Source organism: Dipteris shenzhenensis, chromosome 19 (genome assembly GCF_047967505.1).
Source record: "Dipteris shenzhenensis isolate YYH24624 ecotype China chromosome 19, Dip_SZ_1.0, whole genome shotgun sequence".
Lineage (NCBI taxonomy): Eukaryota > Viridiplantae > Streptophyta > Polypodiopsida > Gleicheniales > Dipteridaceae > Dipteris > Dipteris shenzhenensis.
Window position 1 is genome coordinate 30504449 of NC_141614.1, and position 21485 is coordinate 30525933.

A 21485-nucleotide genomic window follows, 5' to 3' on the forward strand; every position below is an offset into this window, starting at 1 on the left:
GCTTTGAGACAATCACTCCCTATGAGGCATGGCATGGGAGAAAGCCTTCAATGGATCACTTCAGAGTTTTTGGTTGTGTTGCATATGCCCACGTGCCTATGGAGTTTCGAAATAAGTTGTCACATAAGGCACTTAATGCATTTTTGTTGGGTACAGTGCACAAAGCAAAGGCTATCGTCTCTACAATCCTGCTTCTCGCAATATTTTGTGAGTAGAGATGTTATATTTTCAGAAAATTCAGCACATACACATGCTGAATTTACAACTCCCGCTTCTTCACATGATGTTTTTGAGGGGATGCTTCCTATAGCATTTGGTTCCCCACCTGAGGCTCATGCTAAAAATCAGAATTTACAGCAACCTCCTCCTCATCCACATGCCCCGATTCAGCCACAAGCTGATTTTGTACCTCTGCAAGGTGTGGATGAAGTTGTCAGGCAAGAGATTCAAGAGATACATGCAGTCAAAACAGTTCCAAATTGGTTACTACAGACTCTCAGGTTTGAGGCACCATTGCCTGGCAAGACTCATAGTGCAGTAAGGCACACAGGGGGGGCTCTTTCAGTTGAGACAGCTTATGCAGGTACTCTTCTTGATGAAGAAGAACCTGACTCTTTTGAAGAAGCAAAGGATAATGTGCATTGAATGCATACCATGCACAATGAATTGCAGTCCATTCATAAAAATCAGACTTGGGATGTTGTGGATTCACCACCAAGTAAGCATGCCATTGGTACCAAGTGGGTTTTCAAAGTGAAAAGGAAGCCAGATGGGTCCATTGAGAGGTACAAGGCAAGGCTGGTTGCCAATTGCAAGAAGAGGTTTATGTCAAACAACCTCCTAGATTTGAACTTTCTAGCAATGCACTTCAGGTTTGCAAACTAAACAAAGCTTTATATGGACTGAAACAAGCCCCACATGCATGGTATGCCAAGATTGATGCAATCCTGGCAAGTAAGGGGTTACATAATAGTCCCACGGAGAACACCCTCTACATCAAGAAGGATGCGGGGGATATTTTGGTCATCATTCTTTATGTAGATGACATGCTGCTCACAAAGTCAAATGAGGATATAATTGCAGATTTCAAAGCTGAATTTGACATGACAGATTTGGGCATGTTAAATTTTTATTTGGGGATCCAGTTTATTTAAGACAAGCATGGCATCGTTATGTCTCAATCCAAGTATGTGCAGAAGCTCCTGGATAGGTTCAACATGCATGATTGTAAGCCTATAGCCACTCCCATGGAGCCACGGCTGAAGCTTACTATGCATGATGCAGGTGAATCAGTGGATGTCACACTTTACAACCAGGCTGTTGGATGCCTCATCTATTTGTGCAATACACGGCCCGATATTCAGTATGCAGTATCTCAGGTGAGCAGGTATATAGACAGCCTAAAGACTAACACATTGGCGGGCTGTAAAACGCATCTTCCGTTATTTGCAAGGGACAAAGTCTTATGTCTTGATGTTTCCCAAGGTGGTTGACTTGCAAATGCATGCTTATAGTAATTCAGATTGGGCTGGAGACTATGATACCACTTTTTGGGCAAAGCTTGCAGTTCTTGGCTGAGCCAGAAGCAATCTACAGTGGCTACTTCCTCATGTGATGCTGAGTACAGGGCAGCTTTCACAGCGACAATTGAATGTGTTTGGCTGCAACATTTGTTCGTTGATCTTTGTCTCTTATTGGAGGGTCCTTCTCCAATTCTCACTGATAGTCAAAGTGCTATTGCAGTGGCAAAGAATCCTGTGTTTCATGCTCGCACGAAGCACATTGAGGTTCATTATCATTACGTCAGAGAGAAGTTGCATGCAAGGGAGATCAATATGATCTATGTGTCAACACATGACAATGTTGCAGACATCTTCACCAAAGCACTTCCACATGAGAAGTTTGAGGCATTTTGCAGTGCCCTAATGTTATGCTCTAGCCGAGATAGCATGACCTCGGATAGATCGGTGGGCATTTTCTCTTAGATGACCAACTTTTGTAATAGTTAATGTGCGTAATTAAATGGTCAAGAGAAGTAACTGCCAAGGTCCTAGGTGAGGGCGTAATGGCATTGACTAGGTAGTTCTAATAGGGCTAGGGCCTAGGTGCATCTAAATGTGCAGATTGCCAAGGGGCAATTGTTTTTAAAGGAACTCCAAGAGAGGGGTGAAAAAGGATGCATCTAAGGGCCTAAAATGAAGACATGTGGCCAGGAACTATCTAGGGAATTGTGGGTCTCAGGAATAAGGATGAAGGAATTAACGATGGGTATCATGAATGATCACGCATCAGGTCCCTGAGAGTTGGCTGGGAGGAAAATAAAAGAAAGCCATCGCCCGTGACAAATAACAAACCAAGAGAGAAGTAGAAGTAGCGTAAGTCTAGAGTATATCGCATGAGCAGCGCGCATGAGCAGCGACGATAAGTAGATGCAGCTTTACATTTGGTATCAGAGCGAAGGTAAGGTAGAATCCGTCGTTTTGTGACGGACAGCAGGTGAAGGATCAGGGGATACGGGATGAGCGACGTGCACGATCTACGACAAATTAGGATTGCTGGCTGTCGTGATGAGAAGACAATCACGTCCTGCTGACGGTCTGAGGTTGCGACAATTTGCTCATCGTAAGACTTCTAAAAGAGAGCGGGATAGCGGAACAGGAGGCGACGATGAAATAAAACCCGAAATTTTTTTTCCCCAACATTCCTTGGCTTTGTCGATCATGCAGAAAGTCTGGAAGGACACCCCGCTATTTGAGGTTTGACTTGACGTAGCGGCTGGTAACGGGGCTGAATCGTGATAATTACCTGCGAAGTGGAGAGATTTACTAGATAAGAGAAACGACGACAAGTAGGAAGAACATTACGCAGGCAACTAGCTGCCACTTTCAATCAACGCAAACAGACGATAACGAACAACTGGTGGCGAGCCTTCAATCCCTCTTGACGATCAACGCACACGTGATGGCGGACTTGAATCCAGCAAGCATCTTGTCTTTCGGAAAAATTCTGAGTTGCTGTTAATTCATTCTTACAGCAGGGACTGTTGTTTATCTTTTTTGTGTATAAGAAAAAGGGGGAAATCCATCATATTTATTTTTTAAAAAAAAAAAAACCCAATAAAGGAAGAGAAAAAAGAGGAAAAAAAAAAAAAAAAAAACCCCATCTTCCACTGTGAACCTATGGAAGCAGAAGGGCAGAATTCAAGAGTGAATCCTAGTGAGTCTAGAGTACAATCTACCCAATAGATGTCACATCAGGCAGCACCTACATTGATTGGTAGGATTTCAATATTAGAGGATGCTTTACAGCAGATTATGAACCAGCAACTTCAAGTGAATGCTGGTCAAAATGAGATTAGGGAGATGGTGCAAGCTTTGTCGGCTAGACCGTCTAGGATTGATAAGGGCAAAGCTCTAGTTGAGCCAGAGCCCAGTGTACATTCCTTAGAGCGCGCAAGGGTCAAAGTGCCTAATATCGCTAATTATAGACCGGAGAAGTACGCTGGTCGAATGACCGAGCGCAGCTCTGATGTGATCGAGGTTTGGTTGCACAAGTGGGAAGAAGCCTTCGCCATTTGTGAGATTAGATCCGATCTAAAGAAAATCCGCGAGGCCACACACCTGTTTATTGAGGCAGCGGACAGATGGTGGATAAAGCAACAGAAGGATCAAGTTGCTCCAACCACCTGGGAAGGGTTTAAAGCTAAATTCAAGAAACACTTTCTCCCACCTGATGAAGAATCCCGAGCTTGGGATGCTTATAGAAGTCTTCGTCAGAGGAGCTTGTCAGTGGCACAGTACACTGACAAATTCAGAGAATGTGTCATGAAAATAACAGACCCTCTCCCTATGTCGGTTCAGTTAAAAGACTATATCTATGGACTGAACGACAAGATCAAAATGGAAGTTCGGGCTAAATATGTGACTACACTAGATGAATCTATAGCAGTAGCCCTGAACTATGAGGATGCCACAGGCAAAGGGATGCTTTTCTCCTCCAGCTTAATTCCCTAGACACCACTAAAGCAATGGTGGAGCAAACTCCATCTTGGTCCACGTTTGGTTTTCTTTATCCCTTGGTACCATAGGTTTCACAGTGGATGACATGGAGTCGATGAATCAAATATGGAGATATCTAATTACACTCAGCTTCCTAGGCCTCCCTAAGGCGTACCGACCTATCTTGTCCTCCATTGGGGCCTATTTCAACAATTTTCTAGAGACCCCAACTTCAGCAGCCTTAGTACTCTCTGATGATGGGAGTCCCAAGGCTTTGGCTGATTGGGGATGATCCCAACACCCTCCCAAGGACGTGTTGCTAGAGACCTTGAGTGGATGGGTTTTCTGCCAAAGAGTTGAGATCTCATGCATACCAAGACAATGCCTACATTGCAAGCAGATGTACCACTTGGCCAAGGCCTGTCCATGCTTTCTGAGCTGCCCCACCTCTCAACCTCAGGCCCATTTGGATCGCCAGCAAGACAGGGGAGGACGACCTTTCCACCCCGTCCCTAGCCATGTCAATCTCTTATCCCTTGGCTTTCCCCATCAGAAGGGATTTGGATGAGAGTGAAGGACCAAAAAAGAGAAAAGAGGGTGGCAAAGAATGCCACGTGATAGGCCCAATACAATCAGTAGGCAACGGATGGGACCCTTGAAGGAGACTTCCCCTCATGCTGAGCGGATGGGTAAGGCCCCTCTCGCACGTTAGGCCTCTCCAAAGAGAGAGAAATTCTTTGGGCTTCCTTCAGATGTTTTTGTCGAGGATCCAGCTCCAAATTCACTGGCACAGTTTTATAGGCAATTTTCTGCAGCCATCTCTATCCTCATGTTTGCCAAGTACGTGACTTATTTATGTATTGTATTTGTTCTTGATTGGCTCCTTCATTGCTCCTGTGATCCTGATTACATGCACGTCAAGCAGTTGTGAGTTTTGATTTAACATCTTCAGAAGGTAGCAAGGGATAACATGTCAACACAGAATGTCTTCAGAAGGTAGCAAGGGATAACATGTCAACACAGAATGTGCACATCATAAATTACGATACATACAGAAATATGAACTATTATCTTGGCCTGACTGGCAGTTAACACATGCAAATATAGGTTGCACCCACCGGCCTTCCATTGCTCTTCAAAGAAAATGTGTATTTGTTGCTTCCGCTCGAAGATTAGGGAAACTTACTCAGCATCAGATGTAACCTGGATAGCTGAATCAAAAACTGATGCACCAAAGGGTCCCACTTTCATTCTTTCAACACTTGCACAACCTCCTGTCAGGTTGAACTTCAAAGGTTTTTGATGTTGCAGAATACCATTTGGCTGTTGTGAGCAATTCCACAAGATAACACATTTTAAAAGCCTTCATTCTTTTGGACAAAATATCTTAAATACTACAGCATGCAACAGCTGAAAATACAAGTATGCAGTTGCAAAATTTTAAATATTACATCTTAAAACAGCTAAGAGTACAGAAAAGTACCAAATCTTCTGTCTATTTTGAAGATTTGTTCAAAAAAAATCAATTGAAAGGGCAACCAAGGATAAAATAGACACAGAAAAACATGCACCAATACCTAGAGACTATTATTTAATGTATTTAGAATCATTAAAAGGACCTCGATACTTGCATATGAACTTCAACAAACAGCAAATTCAATTCTTAAGCTGTAAAGCATCAGCTCGAGATCAATTTCACTGTCAATACTCATAAAGGAAGACCTTGCACATTGAATATTTTGTGCATTCCCCTTGTTGTCTAGGAAGGAAGATTGGAGGCTATTGACGTTCAACATGCATGAGCATGGCTACTTGTATTGTTGAGCTTCTTTCAGGCTTCAGCATCTAGTGGGATCTTCCTTATTTATCTTCATGATGTTCATGTGTGTGAACTATTCTTCAGTGAGATTGCTTCTACTATTATGCATATGGAACAATTTTTTAGAGCTCATTCTTAGCATGTATTGACTCCAAGTAAATTGATCCATACCCTCCTCAAGGTTACACCATGGCACAGACACTAACAGATCTTTGTTCTTGTTACCTGTGGTTGGACCAGGAGTTATCTATTAATATTCCGAGATTTTAGTCACCTACAAGTGTTATGTCACTCATTGGTTTCACAATGCTTGAGACTGAACATGTGGAGAGTGGAATGAAACTACCACTTATACAGGCCAAGGAGGGCCATATGATAACCAACTAACCCAAGCTGCCAACCAACCAGCTGACTGGCTGACCTGCCACGCGGCAGGCCGACTTCTGCCAGGTGTCACCTTATTACGCCATGTGTCATCCCATATAGATCTACCATGGGAGCCAGTTGTATCTTTGTCAGCTGCCACATGAACCCAGACATCAGCAACATTTGCCACATCATCAATCTAGCTGCCCCATCAATAATCAACCTGAGAACAGCCATGCAGACAGCATGTCCTGTTGTCACATCATCAGTTCACCTATCTAGAAGATATGTTGCTGATCTGTTAATGTATAACCAGCACCAAATGTGTGCAAGCCTTGCATCCATCTAGAACTCACCATTCCGCAGAAAACCATGTATGCATGGCAATGTGCCATTTCAATACCTCAGCCCATGATGGCTGAGTTCATCATGTTGGAGTAGAACTCCCCACCTGTGAGCCCCCATATGAGGACATGGGGAAGAACGACATACAGCATAGACTAGGATGAAGGGGGATGGATTAGGGCTGCCATGTGGGCAGCAGACAGCCATCCTTCTTTAATTAGTTTTAGGGCAGCAGCATGGGCCACCCTAGTCAACACATATGGCTGGCATTACGCCATGGTTTAGGGCTGGTTATGAGCCCAGTTTGTGGGAAGAAGGGCTGGGAGAACCCCCAGTGTGTGGGCAGAAGAGTTGGGAGAACCCCCAGCAATAGGTGCCTGTAAAATGGCCTATGTACAGGCTGATACGAGAGCAGCAGGACAGCAGACCTGGCTGCTGATTAAGCCTACAAAAGACCTTGCAGCCATTGGTCAACAGGTACCACTACTCTGCAGCAACAGGTCAGGACAAGGAACAGACTGCATGCGTGTTATCCTGACTCGTCGGCAGGGTCAACAGACTGGTCGGCAGACTGTAGGGGCCAGTCGGCCCAGATTGGTTGGCTGGTCTGTAGGACCTGGTCAACTACATCAAGAGGCACCATGACCCATGGAGGCCTTTCTGGGGGCACTCAGCAGTTCAGTTTTCTGGTGTATTGGACTTTCCTCCTGAAGCCTACAAGAAGATGCATGGAAGTAAGGAAGAGTCTGCCTCAGAAGGTAATTGACGGGGTGTAGCAAAACCTAAGCAATACCAAAAGAAATAAAGCCCGTGTCAAACGTGTCTCTCTCCAAAGATTCGCGTAGCGTTTCTATAGCTTGGATGACATCTTAAAGAAGAATTTGCGAACCGCTCCATGAGATGGCATCCTAATTTTGAAGGCGGCTAGAGATATTTGGGAACGATTGTCTCGCAGCTGAATCCAGGGTCATTTTGTACCTATTCTTGAGGAGGTTTTTTTCTCATAAACGGCATGATGTATTACTGCCTTGAGCTTGCTCTAGCGGGTTTTATTTATACCTAATGGAAGTCTATTTTTGCAAAAAAAAAGAGGAAAATGATGATATGGCTTTTCCTAAAGTTCACAAGCTTAAAGTGACGTGGCTTCCTTTCTTTCTAATCTTTGGCATATTTTGCAGGTTGCTCTACGATGGTCAACATTTGATTCTCTTCAATCTTCTCCTATTCTTCACAAATCTTTACACTTCTTCCTCTCAGTAAATCTATATGCCTGTGTGGCACCTCATTTTTGCTTTGTGCCTCACTACAAACTTGTCCTTATCAAACTGGACCTATTAAACCCAAAGGCATAGCAGCACTCCAGCAAGACATGTGATCCAGCTTCTGAGTGCTCCCTTCCATATTGCTTCCTGGCAAAGGCTGGAAATGCCAAACTCAACCCTATGGAAGACTCACAGAAGAAGAGGGACTCCGTCCATTCCCTAAAGAAGAAGCCCTCCTAGCAAAAGCTGCTCGAGAGGACCCCTGCATGCCTATCCAGATGGCCATCAGTGTATGTATAGTGTTTGTTCATATATAGGAAATAGTCTAAGAGAGATGAACCTAGGATCCATCCAATGCCTCTGTGCACCTGGCTCTCCATATATGCCACGCTGATATGCTCGCTAGTATCTCACAAGAAGAGTCCACTGAGGAATGCACAGCCCTGAAGGGTGAGGCAGGAACATCGTCCAAAGAACATGGCTCAATCAAGTCTCGTCTGATAGCTATAGCCCATGATGAGTCATGCCTATCAAAGAAGACCTGAGGCTCCGAAAGGGAAAGCCAAGCAACTGAGCCCCAAGGGGGAATGTGCAAAAAAACTGAAAATCCTAGCACCCACTTCCATATAACCCCTGTCTGTCTACAATCCCATAAACAATGAAAAAAAGAGAGTGATTTTTCTATTCCTGATGTCTAGAGTCTCCTCCAAAAGATTTTCTACAGATCAGTAGAAATATGAAAGACTTCCCAATGAAGAGCTCTAGAGCGTCCCCAATCTCTACAGCTGAGCTGAAATCCATCCAATCCGCTGGCAAGACTGCATCGATCTGCTGAATTCTGCCAGCACTCCCTCTAAGATGACTAACAATCTAAACGTTCCTATCCTCTGGAAGCTTTTTGAAAGCTTTCCAGACACCCACAGTGGAGGCAGGTCCCCTCTCCCAATTGGACCACTGGATGTAATGAGAGACATCCAGTGGTCTACCATGCTCATCCAAAATGTTGTCATTCCACATGAGTGGCTGCCTATCAATCTCTTTGCGAGAAAGAAAGAAAGAAAGAAAGAAAGTCTATCAACCTCCACGGGAGACCAAGAAGTTTAATGGGACAACATGAAAACCAACTAGTACATCAGCTTAGAGAGGGTAGCTCCCAAGGAGAGGAAGGGGCAATCCTCCGAAGAGTACTCATGAAGCTGGCCCATGCTTTCACGATAGCTGCAGGGAGGAAGGAGATCTAAGACGGGCTGAAGTAAAGATCCATTTGGTACTATCCATCCAGTCTCCTGCCGAAGACGGTGTGCATGATTGTATGCTGCGAATAAAAAAGTCCTTCCAGGGCTCCTGTCTAGGCACAAGTCCCCTCACAACCATCTTGCAGGGCAAGGCCCTACACTATAAACCTAGATCAATTATATTGCAACCCCCTTCCAAAGTGGGGAGAATGAGAATCTCCCAAGCAACTCTGGCTGTACATCCTTTGTGCCATCAAGTCCACTCCATATAAAATTTCTTATAAGCTAAGTGATGCAATCCCTTGAATAGCACCAACAAGAACATACAAAACCATGCCGTGGCCAAAAGGACCTGGTTGACCACGACTACTCTGGCAGAAACACCCCACTCAATTCAATTGAATCCTATGTCGCTTCCCCAAACCTGAGTGTCCTTGTCACTAATCCAAAAGCCATTGGATTTATGCCAATTAATATGCACTCCCGTAGCAGTGTAAAATAAATCCAATGCTGTCTTGAAAGACGTGAGAGCATCTATGGCATGGCATCCCAAAAAATAACGGTATCATCTGCCAGCTCGCTATCCAGAAGCTCAACTTCCTGTCTCAAAGGAAGTCTCAGCCCAAAAATATCAGCTCGAGATCTAATATAGATACTCATAGCTTCAGCCACAAATAAAAAAGAGAAAGGGAGCAAGGGGGAACCCCTAGCGGACTGACCTGGAGAACTCTCTCCCCTTACACCACCAATAAGCACCTGGCTGTGGGCTGATCTATATAAAGAGGAAACCCCTCTGATCCATGCATCTGTAAAGCCAAAACGAAGAAGGGTGCCCTCCAAAAAGCCGCAATCTTCTCTATCATAAGCTTTCTCAAAGTCTAGGACCCTTACGGGGAAGGGTTCCCCCTTCAGGAGGAGTCTCCATAGGGTGTGGCAGAGATTAGCAAGGGGCCTCATTCGTGCTCAACCCCGGTGCAGAGAGGAGTTCAAGTGTTAGCCCCTTGTTTGGCACCTGGAGATCACGGATCAAGATGGCCGATGCTCAGGCAGCAAACTCACATTGGTTGGACACATTGGAACAGTGGACCGGCCGGCTCTTGTCGCAGATGGAGCAGATTACCCATGGAGGCAGAGGTGAGGCTTGGCGCCTTAGCGCATTTGCGAGGGGCACGGTAGCGCACAAGAGAGATTGACTTAGCCATCCCTGAGTCCTAGTGGGAGGGACTTAACGTGTGGATAGATAGCAAATGGTTAGGTCAGTTCTCTCGGACTGGTGTCCCCTTGAGGATGATACAGCGAGGCAGCACGTAGCCCGGTTTTTCCATGAAGGACCTGGAGGCCTACTCCAGGCACTCATTGAGAGAGACCTAGAGATGGATGGGAGTTTGGATGGGATTCATTGGCAGATGATCATTGTGGTGGGACGTTTGGGAAAGGAGTGGCCAGGAAGAGTGCACCTCCATAGGGCAGCAGATCCACTGAGCACAGGCTAGCAGGAGAAATGGGCAGCTAGGAGAGAGAGAACTGGCTGGAATCAGGGAGAGCAAGAGGATTCAGCGTGGAGAAGATCCCGGGCAGTAGAAGGAATTCTGTACAGCCATCAGCCCGCCTCAAGGTGCATGCAAAGGAGTCGTACAATCAGCGCACTGCCCTGAATTGCACAAATTAGCCGTACAATCAGCCAAGGGGTCTTGGGAAACATGCAAAACAGCCGCACAGCTTGACAAAACTGCCTCGGGATACGTGCATCAGTCCTCACAGCCTGCCAATCAGCCTTAGGTGGCGTGCAACACTTCCGTACAGCCAGCAGCAGCTCCGCATGATTTAGGACCAGGATGGGCTTCATCACCTAACATAGTCCTATAGGCCCTTGGCAGCTAATTTGTCGCCAATGCTAGAGAAGCCTTGCAGGTGATGAAACCTGCCCAAAAGCAGCTCGACCAAAAAAAAATTGCACCTAGAAAAGGCAAAACTCCAGTAAGGGTAGTCGCCTACCCTGGCAGCAGCTCCTGAAGAGGTAAAAAATGCTGGTGGTTACTGAAACTAGACACTGACTTCATGATGAAATGCAAGACTTTCGCAACAATAATGATCCATGGGTGCAAGGGAGATGCTGTGGGGAGCAAGAAGAACCCCCTCTGATACCAAATGTTGGAAATGGAAGCGAAAGAACGCGAGAGAATGAAGCTGAAGGAAGCTGAACTGAAATTGCAGCACAAGAATAAAGTACAAGGCTAGAATAGTCATAGAGACAAAACCCTAGGATGGACCCTAACTAGGGTCAAAACATGTCTGGTGACTAACTCACCCACAAAGTCAGCCTCTATCCGAGATTAGGGAAAAAAACCTTAACAACCCAAAAAAGTGCCCCTAGCCCGTTATTACACAACATTGGCCACTCCCTCACGAAATATGAATATTTATAAAAAACTAATATCCAATACTACTACCCTTAGGGAAATATGAATATTTCTAACGGCTACTACTGTCCGATGCTATATACCCTATTCACATGCTAAACGTCCCATTTGATGGACATATTGCGTTTGGCTGTAAGTACTTACATGCGGCAAGGTAGGCAGATGAACTCCCTATTCTGTAGACCTACCAAAAGCATCGTAATGCAAAAATTCTGACCCAAAAGGCTGAGGAGAATTGACCCTTCTCCCAATGCTGCTGACTATGCTGTGAATTCATTGCTGGGAGGGGCCTACCAAAAAGCATCCTAATGCAAAAATTGTGATCTAAAAGACTGAGAGGAGGATTGGTTCTTCTCCTAATGCTATGGACTGTGATGTGGATCCATTTCCTCTCCAAGCATGCTAGCTGGTGTGGTAAAAGGGCCCAAATTAGAGGACCCCATCTACAAAGCTGTAGAGAAAATGCCATCACTGTCATAGTAATACCCATACTGGGTACCGACAGGTCCATGTGAAATCTCCAGAAGGGCTGAAAGCTAGAAGGACCACGAACAACTACCATAAAACCTCCGTGTGCGGTACAAAGAATGCATCCTGGCTATCTAAGTGAAACCACAATCAGGTCCAATGTTTTGTTTTACTCAAAAAGAAATTCCATGGACCGACTCCATGGGCTGCCCCTTGGTGGAGAAAAACAATGATCACTGGGTCCAGGGTTAAAATACACACACAAAAGAAGCACGCACATGCACGTGCCCACACATATAGAAAGTGTCAATGAGACTATAAAAAAAAGAAAAAGAAGAAGAAGAAGAAGAAGAAGAAGAAGAAGAATATATTATCGTCCTCTGAAGACCAAAAATCGGCCTATGGGACCTGAAACAATACAAAACCTTACATACATAAAGACTCCTCCCTCAAAGGGGAGGGTCATAAGAGAAACTACCTTTATGTCTAGGTGAGTTTCTGTGCTTGAAAAGCTTAGATACAAATGTTCCTAAAGCTGAGGGTGACGCCTTATGTAGCAAATCAGCCAGTCTGTTATGTCCCTCAAGAAGAGAGCTGAACTTTTTCCTAATGTGTGCATAGTAAGGGCATATCATTACCATGTGTTCTTCTATTTCTGGCATACCCTAGTCACATAGTAAGAGCGACACAGAGAGAGAAAGAAATAAAGTTTATTAGAAGTCTTTGAAAGATCGAAGGGTCTTGAGATTTAAAGAAAAGTTGCTTTGTCACCAATCCCATTACGTACTGCCAATTTTCTGGTGCATCACATCCATGCCTTTACGATTCATGTTACCCAGATACAATGAGCTGAGTGGGTGAAGCTTCTAAGCAAGCATTCACACCCAAGACAAATGAACATAGAAACATAAAATGTTTGAGCTCCTGGAGAAAGAAAGAGAGTTTATTAACGTCTACGAAAGACCAAAGGGAACCACATACAATGAAAGCAAAGTGTGCGGCCACTAAACGGGCACCCATACCTGAGGATAATGTTTGTGATGAGAAAAAAGTAACGCATCATGCTGTCTCACTGAACAGCAAGGGAAATCCCCTGCCTGCATACCAATCGGTCAGTTGTCCATCCGAGTGGCTTGACTTATGTATGCTATCTGTGGGACCAACTCCACCGAATGACTGAGGAGAGCCAAGAGGAGCTCGTCTCTGGATCTGATGAGGGTTGGCGTCGACGAAGAAAAGAGAGAGAGAGAGAGAGAGAGAGAGAGAATTAATTAAAAGTGTTCAGAAGACCAAAAAGGGTCTATGAGACTAAAAGAAACTCATACAATGAGCTGAGGGGTGGAGCCACTAAGCAGGCATCAACACCCAAAATAAATACAAAATCCATAGTCCTAATCATGACGGTGTCGGTACATGAAGAGAGAACACTCTCCCGAGCTCATGAAGTGGAAGCCAATGAAAGCGTCGACACTAGGAGCGGGACGTTGATGTGTGAGGCTGCAGTGGTGGCAAAAACTTGGTGATAGAGCACCTGCGGCTGTCGACATGTGCACCCTGTTGTGGTCTCCTGCTGGCTGTAGCCTTACGGTGAACAAGTGCCATAGTCAATCCTATATCCGATCTAGTGAGCATGGAAGGGAGGTCCCCTGATGTGAGCTATGTCTCGGTGCACTAATGAGTTTGGCGTGTCTATTATCTCTGGCTCGGGTCCACGCAGACACCGTCTTCGTGAGTCATGTTGGTCAGTGCTGTCTGGCTGGAAGAACTCAGTGATCATGCTTTTGAGTAGAGTCTGGCTGTGTGTCATGATCTCCCCACGTGCCCTGAGAAGCCACTCCCTATGCCGCACAGCCTCATGGATGAAGGATGCCAAGCATCTCTAGTAATCATGCTTTAAGTAGAGTCTGGCCGCGTGTCATGATCTCCCCTATGTGCCCTGAGTAGCCGCTCCTTGTGTCGTACAGCCTCATGGATGAAGGCTGCCAAGCATCTCTAGTCTGGTAGGACAGGAAGCTGGGTAGGCATCCGTGGGTAGGGATCAGAAACCGCCTTTGAAAAGGCAGTGGTACCGACCTCTAATCTCGTAACGGTACAAAGGGCATCTGAAAGGGAGATTCTCCTTTGACTCGATCTCCCAGCAGTCGAACAATGTACAGATGCGACCCTCTCTGCGTATTCCCTCCACCCGAGCACTCTCACTCCAGAGGCAGTGTGACGAGACCCGGAACAGCCCGATTGAAATCCACACACACACACACACACACACACAGAGGAACTGCCCGATTGAAATCCTCATGGAGAGGGGGGGGGGGAGAGAGAGAGAGAGAGAGAGAGAGAGAGAGAGAGAGAGAGAGACACCTCAAAATAAAGAGCCTTGTCTGTCAAAGTAAGTCTTCCAGGCCAAGCAATGTTATTCTTGTTCCACATCTGCACAGGCTGTCTCTTCTTTGCACCCACACACAATACGGACTCATCACTTGAGAGACCTAAAGTTGTACCTTCCTCCAGTTTGTGTTGAACCCTCTCTTCATAGACCCTGTCACATAAAGCAATAGCCTGAGCTATAGAAAATAATAAAAGAATGTGACTACCAAGCATCTGACAACCAGCCTGGAAATATACTTTTTCACATCTGATGTACATGTGCACTACAAAATTAAAACCTACATCAACAGCCCTTGAAGTAGCCATGCAATAAAGAGATTAGAACATCCTACCTCACAAGCTCAGACAGATACAAATCCCAGATGCTCAGGGATAATCCATCATTGTTAATAATGAGAGATTTGAAGATGTTGTGTGCCGTTGGCCTGTCAGCTATTCCAGCAATGGCTGGTGCAATGCGAACAAAAGCATCTTCTCCCACAGTCTGCTTTTTTATTCATGCAGACACAATCAAAGCATTGTAAATTTGCAAAGAAAATGTATAGTTTAAATTCATATCTAGAAATCACACAATAAGAGAAAACATTAGGATGGTTTCTTGTGTTGGCAAGACTCTTCACAGCATCTGGTGCTATGGTAGAATCTGTTGCTAAGAAAAGGAATGAACAATGACTGCAAGTAATATTTAATCATCAGTTCTAGAACACAAAATCATGTTCACAAATTCTATTTACGCTCTGCAATTTCCTTGCAAAGCAAGAGACGTACACAGATCAACCCTTTCAAAACAGGAGCAATGCCACCAAAACAGCTTACCCACATCCTGTTGCTTTCATGTAGCTTTTCCTGTCGATGTGAACCTATGTTGTCAATTTGAGCATTATCTGCATAAGGTTGTTGCCAAGCAAGCATTGTGATAAAGATCAGTCGTCGGAACGCTGCATCCTGTACACAGCAGTGAGAAAGTTGAACAGGCTATGCCAAAGTGCAGGCTTCACCACCAATATGCCTTAGTCCACACACAGTTGCAAGGGATTTATTAAAGGAAACAAATAGGATTTACATAGAGAAATCATAGCAAATGATATGAAACAGATTGATTGCTAAGTCCACCTGGTCTACACAACCAACCATTTCACTGATAAGCTTATAGAGGTGGAAGGCAGCTGCATGGAGTGAGGTTAGAAGATCATATTTCCCCCACAGCCAAAAAACCACACCAACCACATGTCTCCAAAAAGACACTAAGGCCTCTATTTTAAATGCTGTGTGGTAGCATTAGGATCGAATCCCAGTCACACCTGGTAGTAAGGAAGAACATTTTTTGTACGCTTTTCTCATGACCCTCAAGAACTTCAGTTTTGTCTCATGGGAACTTTGGGACTTGCCTTGAGATCATACCAAGCACTTAGGGCCTGCTCTTAAATTTATTGGTTCTGAAACTTCACATATTATTGAGTTGGTGGTAAGGACAACACCAGAGACAGAAAGATATATTGATGAGTGTGGCCAAGCCAGCTAACTACTGAACTTATTGAACCATTCCTGATGGGGATCAGCAACATTGCTCCCAGGAGCTGAACCACTGGATCAGAACAACTTGGCTTAACACCAGCCGATGCTCTCTGAAATAGTCTGGTCAACAGCGTTTTCCCATTATTGTCCCACGCACAAGCATGACTAATACACATAAATGAGAGGAATTAGTAGTTGAGTCAATGTGGTGAGACAGCAACCTAGGACTTGAATATGGTCTTCAACTCAAGCAGACTGCCAAAAAAGATAAACAAAATAAGACAAACATTTCATCTCCTCTCCATTGCATGCAAGGAATACTTTACTCTTCCTTTGAAGACGAAAACCTCATCGACAAGCCTTTGTTCGTGAGAGATTTTCCTATGAAAAGCCTAAAAAGCATTATCATAGCCTACATTCTTTCATCATTCATGCCTAAACCAGAGTAGAATTACATGAGAAGTGTATAGCATAAAGAAACTGTCCCCAACGGGTAATCATATCAAAGAACATAGACCTCATCCTATCAATCTAATTGACTATATGGTCTCCACACCAATATAATTATGTATGCTCTTGTTGTCACACCAAGGCATGAACAGTCTTGCCTCCAAGTCTGAAAGTCTGGTACATTACTGGCACTCACTGATACATCTGGAGATATAAAATACATTTCTGACTGCAATTACTCATGCTCCTCGTGATGGGTATAAGCTTCTCTTCAACTCTTTGGGAAAGGTTTAGATTTCAATGTCTCATAGATCCTACATAGATTGCCTACATGCAAAGAAATGGCCTGAGTTGCAATATTTTAACCTCTACTACTATTTGGGCATGCGCCACTGATCTTGATTCCCACCAGTCATGCCATGCGAAACAAACTGCTTCAACAACAATTTTGTCGTGCCACCTAGCAAAAAGTTGATTATCCTCTTCAAGTAGCTCCCACAGTTCATGTGGCCTTGATGTTTTTATTGAACATGGAATTGAGGCTCCTGGGACATATTGCCCTGCAGCCCTTAAATGTCCCTCATCTCATCTCTCCATGATTCCATGTAGAAATAGTGAGAGCCTCTACGACTGTTTGTTATAATCCCTCACTAATCTGGTCCCTCAGAGCACATACCTTTGATACGATACTTATCAAGGATAAGACAATGATGCGAATGTGATAAACAATAAATTTTCACTGAATCTAACCAAGGGTAGGAATCAACGATTCAACTCTCCAAATTCAATCCTGTAGTCTTACCTTCATCATCCTTGAAATATAAGCTCAAAATATCATCAGCTCCACTGCCATTCAGGCACTATTCTTTCAGCGTAGTCTGAATTCAATCGTACCCTTGTAATCTTAGCCATTGCTGCCGCTCACCCCCCACGTACCTGCGGCTCTCCCTCCCGCTTACCACTGCTGATCCCCTGCCTATCTGCTCCTTTCCTCTGCTCCAGTCTCCCATCTACCTCCTCCAGCACAGCGCCTATCTGCCCGTCACCTGCATCCAGCACTCCATCTACCGGCTCCAGCACCCCACCTACCTGCTCCCCCTCCCTTCAGCATCCCGCACATTCTCTCCAGTCCCGCGCCAATTCAGCCTTGACCTCTACATCCTCCAGCACTCTGATCCAATCCCATACCACGCGAGCTCCTCCACATCGCGCCCAGATCTGCTGCTTCCGTGCTCAGAAGCTTCCAAACCTCTCTAGCTCCTTGCCTCTTCGCCAGCCAGCCACTTGGCTCTATTTCTTGGCCCTGCTACCCAACTACAGCTTCTTCATACCTCTCCCATTGCCCCCATGGCCTCACAACCCTGCCCAGAAAAGCCACAGTTCTCAATGGTCAGTTGAGATTCTTACAGTCCGAATAAGTGGACTTCACCCCCCCCCACTTTATCCTCAATTATGACTCTTGTACTACTCACTCTCATGGCTCCAGATACGGATAAGGACAAAGGAAAAGTGGAAAAGCCCAAAGAAAAAGACAAGAAAGAAAAGGAAAAGGGGAAAGGTGCGGCTCTAGACGACATCAAGGACCAAATTACCGACCGAATAGCATTGTCACATATCAGGATGGCTCCCCTCATCTATTGGCAACCCTCCAGGCCACAAGTCCACTCAGATAGCCCCTCTTGACCCACCCCAACGTCTAATCCTATCTCCTCTCCCACTCACACAATGTCTCCTCTCTTCCCCTAGGTCACACCCACCTAGATATCGATGTCGTACTAGACGATGACAGTTTCTCTCCAACCCATATGATGCCCACCACCTCCATATTGTACGCCTATCCCCAGCTAACCACACTATATTTGCCTTTACAAGATCTTTGACTGAATATCAAATCCTTACATTAATTCAGTCCATCTTTTTCTTTCCTTTTTTTTTTGCAAGAAGAAGTAAATTCTATTAATGCTTGAAAAAACCATACAACCAGCGTCCAATAGCATCTGTTGATGAAAATAAAGAAAAGAGTTGGTTGCCAGCTACAATAACAACCATCCGTTTCTGGATCTCACGGCTCATCGCCTATAGAGAGTCCAAAATAGGAGCTAGCAACCATGCCGGTGGTCTATATGCCCAACGAATACCCCTCACAGAAAGGGTGTAGAAAACTCCTACCAGCCATGTCTGGCAAAAACACTCCCGCCTCTCAACGGTCGCTCTTGAGCCTAGAGTACTGCGCTCCCAAATGGCGCGCAATGTAAAGATGATATCCTACAAGATGGCTACTAGAGTAGCCGTCGGAGGGACCGACTAGCCTCCCATCACTCTGCTACATCTGGACCCATACGTTCCACGAGGTGATGGTAGAGATGGTCTCCCAAACACTATCCTTCGAGAGACCTGGTGGGTGTGAGTGGGCGGGCTGAACTGCATCATGGATCTCAATCCGAGAAACCTGTTGTCCATGTATACTATAAGCCGGTGTGATAGGGTCGATCGCAAAGGCGCGGCCTCCCTCCGTGAGCCAAGCCACCATCCCCCACGTGAATTCCATGCTCATCCTCTACATGCTAGCAACAATCCTGAGAGCCGTCAACCAAATCCACTATGCAGCAAGGCAGCCCCAAAGACAGTGCGGCTCCAAAACTCCATCCCCACAACTAGTGCATCTGCCATCAATCCGCATCTGCTCTAGCTAGGGGCCGATGGGCAAACCCCCATGCGCCAACAGCCAGAAGAAGTAAGATATCTTCCGCGGGCGCAAACTCGTCTAGAGGCAAGGCCAAAATCGGCCTATGACCTCTCGCAGGACATCTTGCTCGAGCCAATGGTGTTCCCTCAAAGGGGATCATGTTGCTGCCCCTAGCTATTGTAGACGCCCGATGCAAGTGCTATACGAGAAGAAGGAGACCTCCTATATCCGGTTCGAGTGCCTTATGCGGGCAAGCCAAAACCACTCCCCTGAGTCGCACTGAAGGTTGCACAAGGGTCTGCCCTTCCAAATCCAAAGGTGCCAAACCGCTCCCTCTGGGGTCGATAAGATGATGAACGGATCGATGTACCAAGTCCGGCCCAAGCGACCCACAATCCTGACCCTGTGCCACTCCAAGTCCTCTAGGTCCACCTCTGTCTCCTCCTCCAACTCCGACTCGTCCTACAATGAGCCTCCTAGTTCCACCCAATAGAAACGAGACTGGGGGGATCCAAGACACTCCCAAAAAAAGCAGATCCGGAGTGGTACCCCTATCCGTGAGAACTGTCCTAACCAGCAATGGGGGGCCCAGGGACTCCGTAGTCCCTCCCACCAGGAGTCCGGGATCGCCTCCTCAATCTCTAGCATCCTGCTCCTCGAAGGTAGGAGAGGGCCTATCTGCGGGCCTCTGTCTCTTTAGGAAGTTGTCTCCATGTCCCAAAGGATCTGGTCGGGCCCCTGTCCCAGTGTGCCCATCCGATATGAGTTCGTTGCCCCAGCATGCGTCCCTCCAGGTATCTAACATCTAGGTGCTAGATGAGAGGCTGCCTCTAAAACTCCTCTCTGCAAGATGGCCTAGCCCGTATGAGTCCTCCTGCCAATCTCTGCCACACTCTATAGAGGCTCTGCATCAAGGAAGAGCCCCTCCCTGTCAATGAAGCCTCAGAGAAGATCCACCTGTAGGATTGCTACCACTGCCCCCTATGCGAGGTGTGTTCTCAAGAAGCCCCCACTGGAGTAGGAGCTTCCAGGGTTCCGCACCCGAAGTAAGGCCTCTCACAACCAGCTTGCCCAAGAGGGCTCTGCTCTGCATCTCTGGGTCAATAATGCCAAGTCCCCCTTGCGTCTGTGGCAAGATCAATGTCTGCCAGGCCACCCTAGCTCTAGTGTTGCGCATGCCATCCGATCCCAACTAGAGGAAGTTTCGTACTAGGCCGTAGCTGCCCCATGCAGCCCCGATGAAAACACCAACACGAGGCGATGTACCAGCCTGTGGCTAAGAGTACCTGGTTCACCACTATAGTGCACGACCCGCAAGCGAGAGTTTGGTAGAGCCCCAATATAAGAGCTTCCGCCTAACACTCTCTAGGACCGGGCTGAACTGTTGCTCTGCCGAAATGTTAATGCCTACCTAGCAGCCCAAGTAACGCGCCGTCTCTCCTCTCGAGATCCAACAAAAGCCAAAATCAACTCCCCAATCTCGAACCTCCTGGGTGTCCTCCGAGCCTATGAAGAAACCAATGGATTTGGTCCAATTTATGCGAGCTCTGGAAGCCTCGCAATAAATGGCTAAGGCCCCTCTGACCCTCTCCACGCTGGCCACAAAGCCATCCACATATAGCACTGTGTCATCTGCAAATTCAGAGTCAAGGAGCTCCTCCTCTTGTCTCGAAGCTGCATCCCTATAATACCAAGAGTCTGGGAGCGCACAGAGTAACCTAAGGCCTCTACCACAAAAAGAAAAAGATAAGGGGCTAGCAGGCAGCCCTGCCTCATTGAGCGGGAGAGAGGAAAGGCCTCGCATGTGTGGCCCTCGATAATCATCAGGCTAGAACTGCCCACATAGAGAGTTGATACCCCTCTGATCCATCTCTCTGAGAGACCCAGCCTCTCCATGGTTCCCCCCAAAAAGGACTACTCCACCCTGTCATATGCCTTCTCGAAATCAAGAAGAAGAACGGCGAGTGGCTGCACCTCCTCCCTGGCCCAATCCACTGCCTCCCAAAACATGAATATGTTATCTAAGATGCTACGCTCCTGGACAAAACCGGTCTACGTCTCATGAATGATATCTGGGAGGTGGGGCTACTCCGTGAACCTCCAAATCCTGTAGCTCGAAGCGTGCACACTTCAAGCGATCCCTAAGCTACTGGGATCCCGGATCCTGCTCCTGAGTCTCTCAATAGAAGCAAGGTCTCAACGAAAGGCTCTCTCCCGCTTCTGAAGAGCTGCTCTCCGTCTGAGGGCCTAACTCCGGAATTTAGCATGCTACCTGAACAACTCGAAAACCAACTTCAAGTGCTCCAAGTGCTCGTGCTTGGTTTTACTAAGCTAAGAATATCACCTTAAAAGACAACTACAGCTTTTAGTTCTCTCAAAAGACATTACTCTAAATTGAAAATGACATTTACCGGTTCTAAAAGCTGTTTTGGATACATCATCAGGATGAATCCTTACTTGATGGTAGCGAAAACGTATATCAATTTTACTAAAGTATTTAGCCTTGTAACTGATCAAATAGCTCATCAGTGTACTT

At 46.0% G+C, this 21485-nt stretch overlaps 1 protein-coding gene across 6 annotated transcripts in view; it reads right to left on the reverse strand.

Moving 5' to 3' along the window:
- Nucleotides 1–21485, reverse strand: part of LOC147890334 (chromosome-partitioning protein, putative (DUF639)) — a 109919-nt gene that overhangs the window by 49831 nt on the left and 38603 nt on the right. For all 6 annotated transcript variants that reach the window (XM_087390610.1, XM_087390609.1, XM_087390607.1 and 3 more), the window contains 4 exons: nucleotides 15115–15243; nucleotides 14631–14782; nucleotides 14272–14449; nucleotides 5185–5321 (listed from right to left, as the gene is read on the reverse strand). In XM_087390610.1, coding sequence (XP_087246736.1) covers nucleotides 5185–5321; nucleotides 14272–14449; nucleotides 14631–14782; nucleotides 15115–15243 — 596 coding nt within the window. The remainder of the gene's footprint in view (nucleotides 1–5184; nucleotides 5322–14271; nucleotides 14450–14630; nucleotides 14783–15114; nucleotides 15244–21485) is intronic.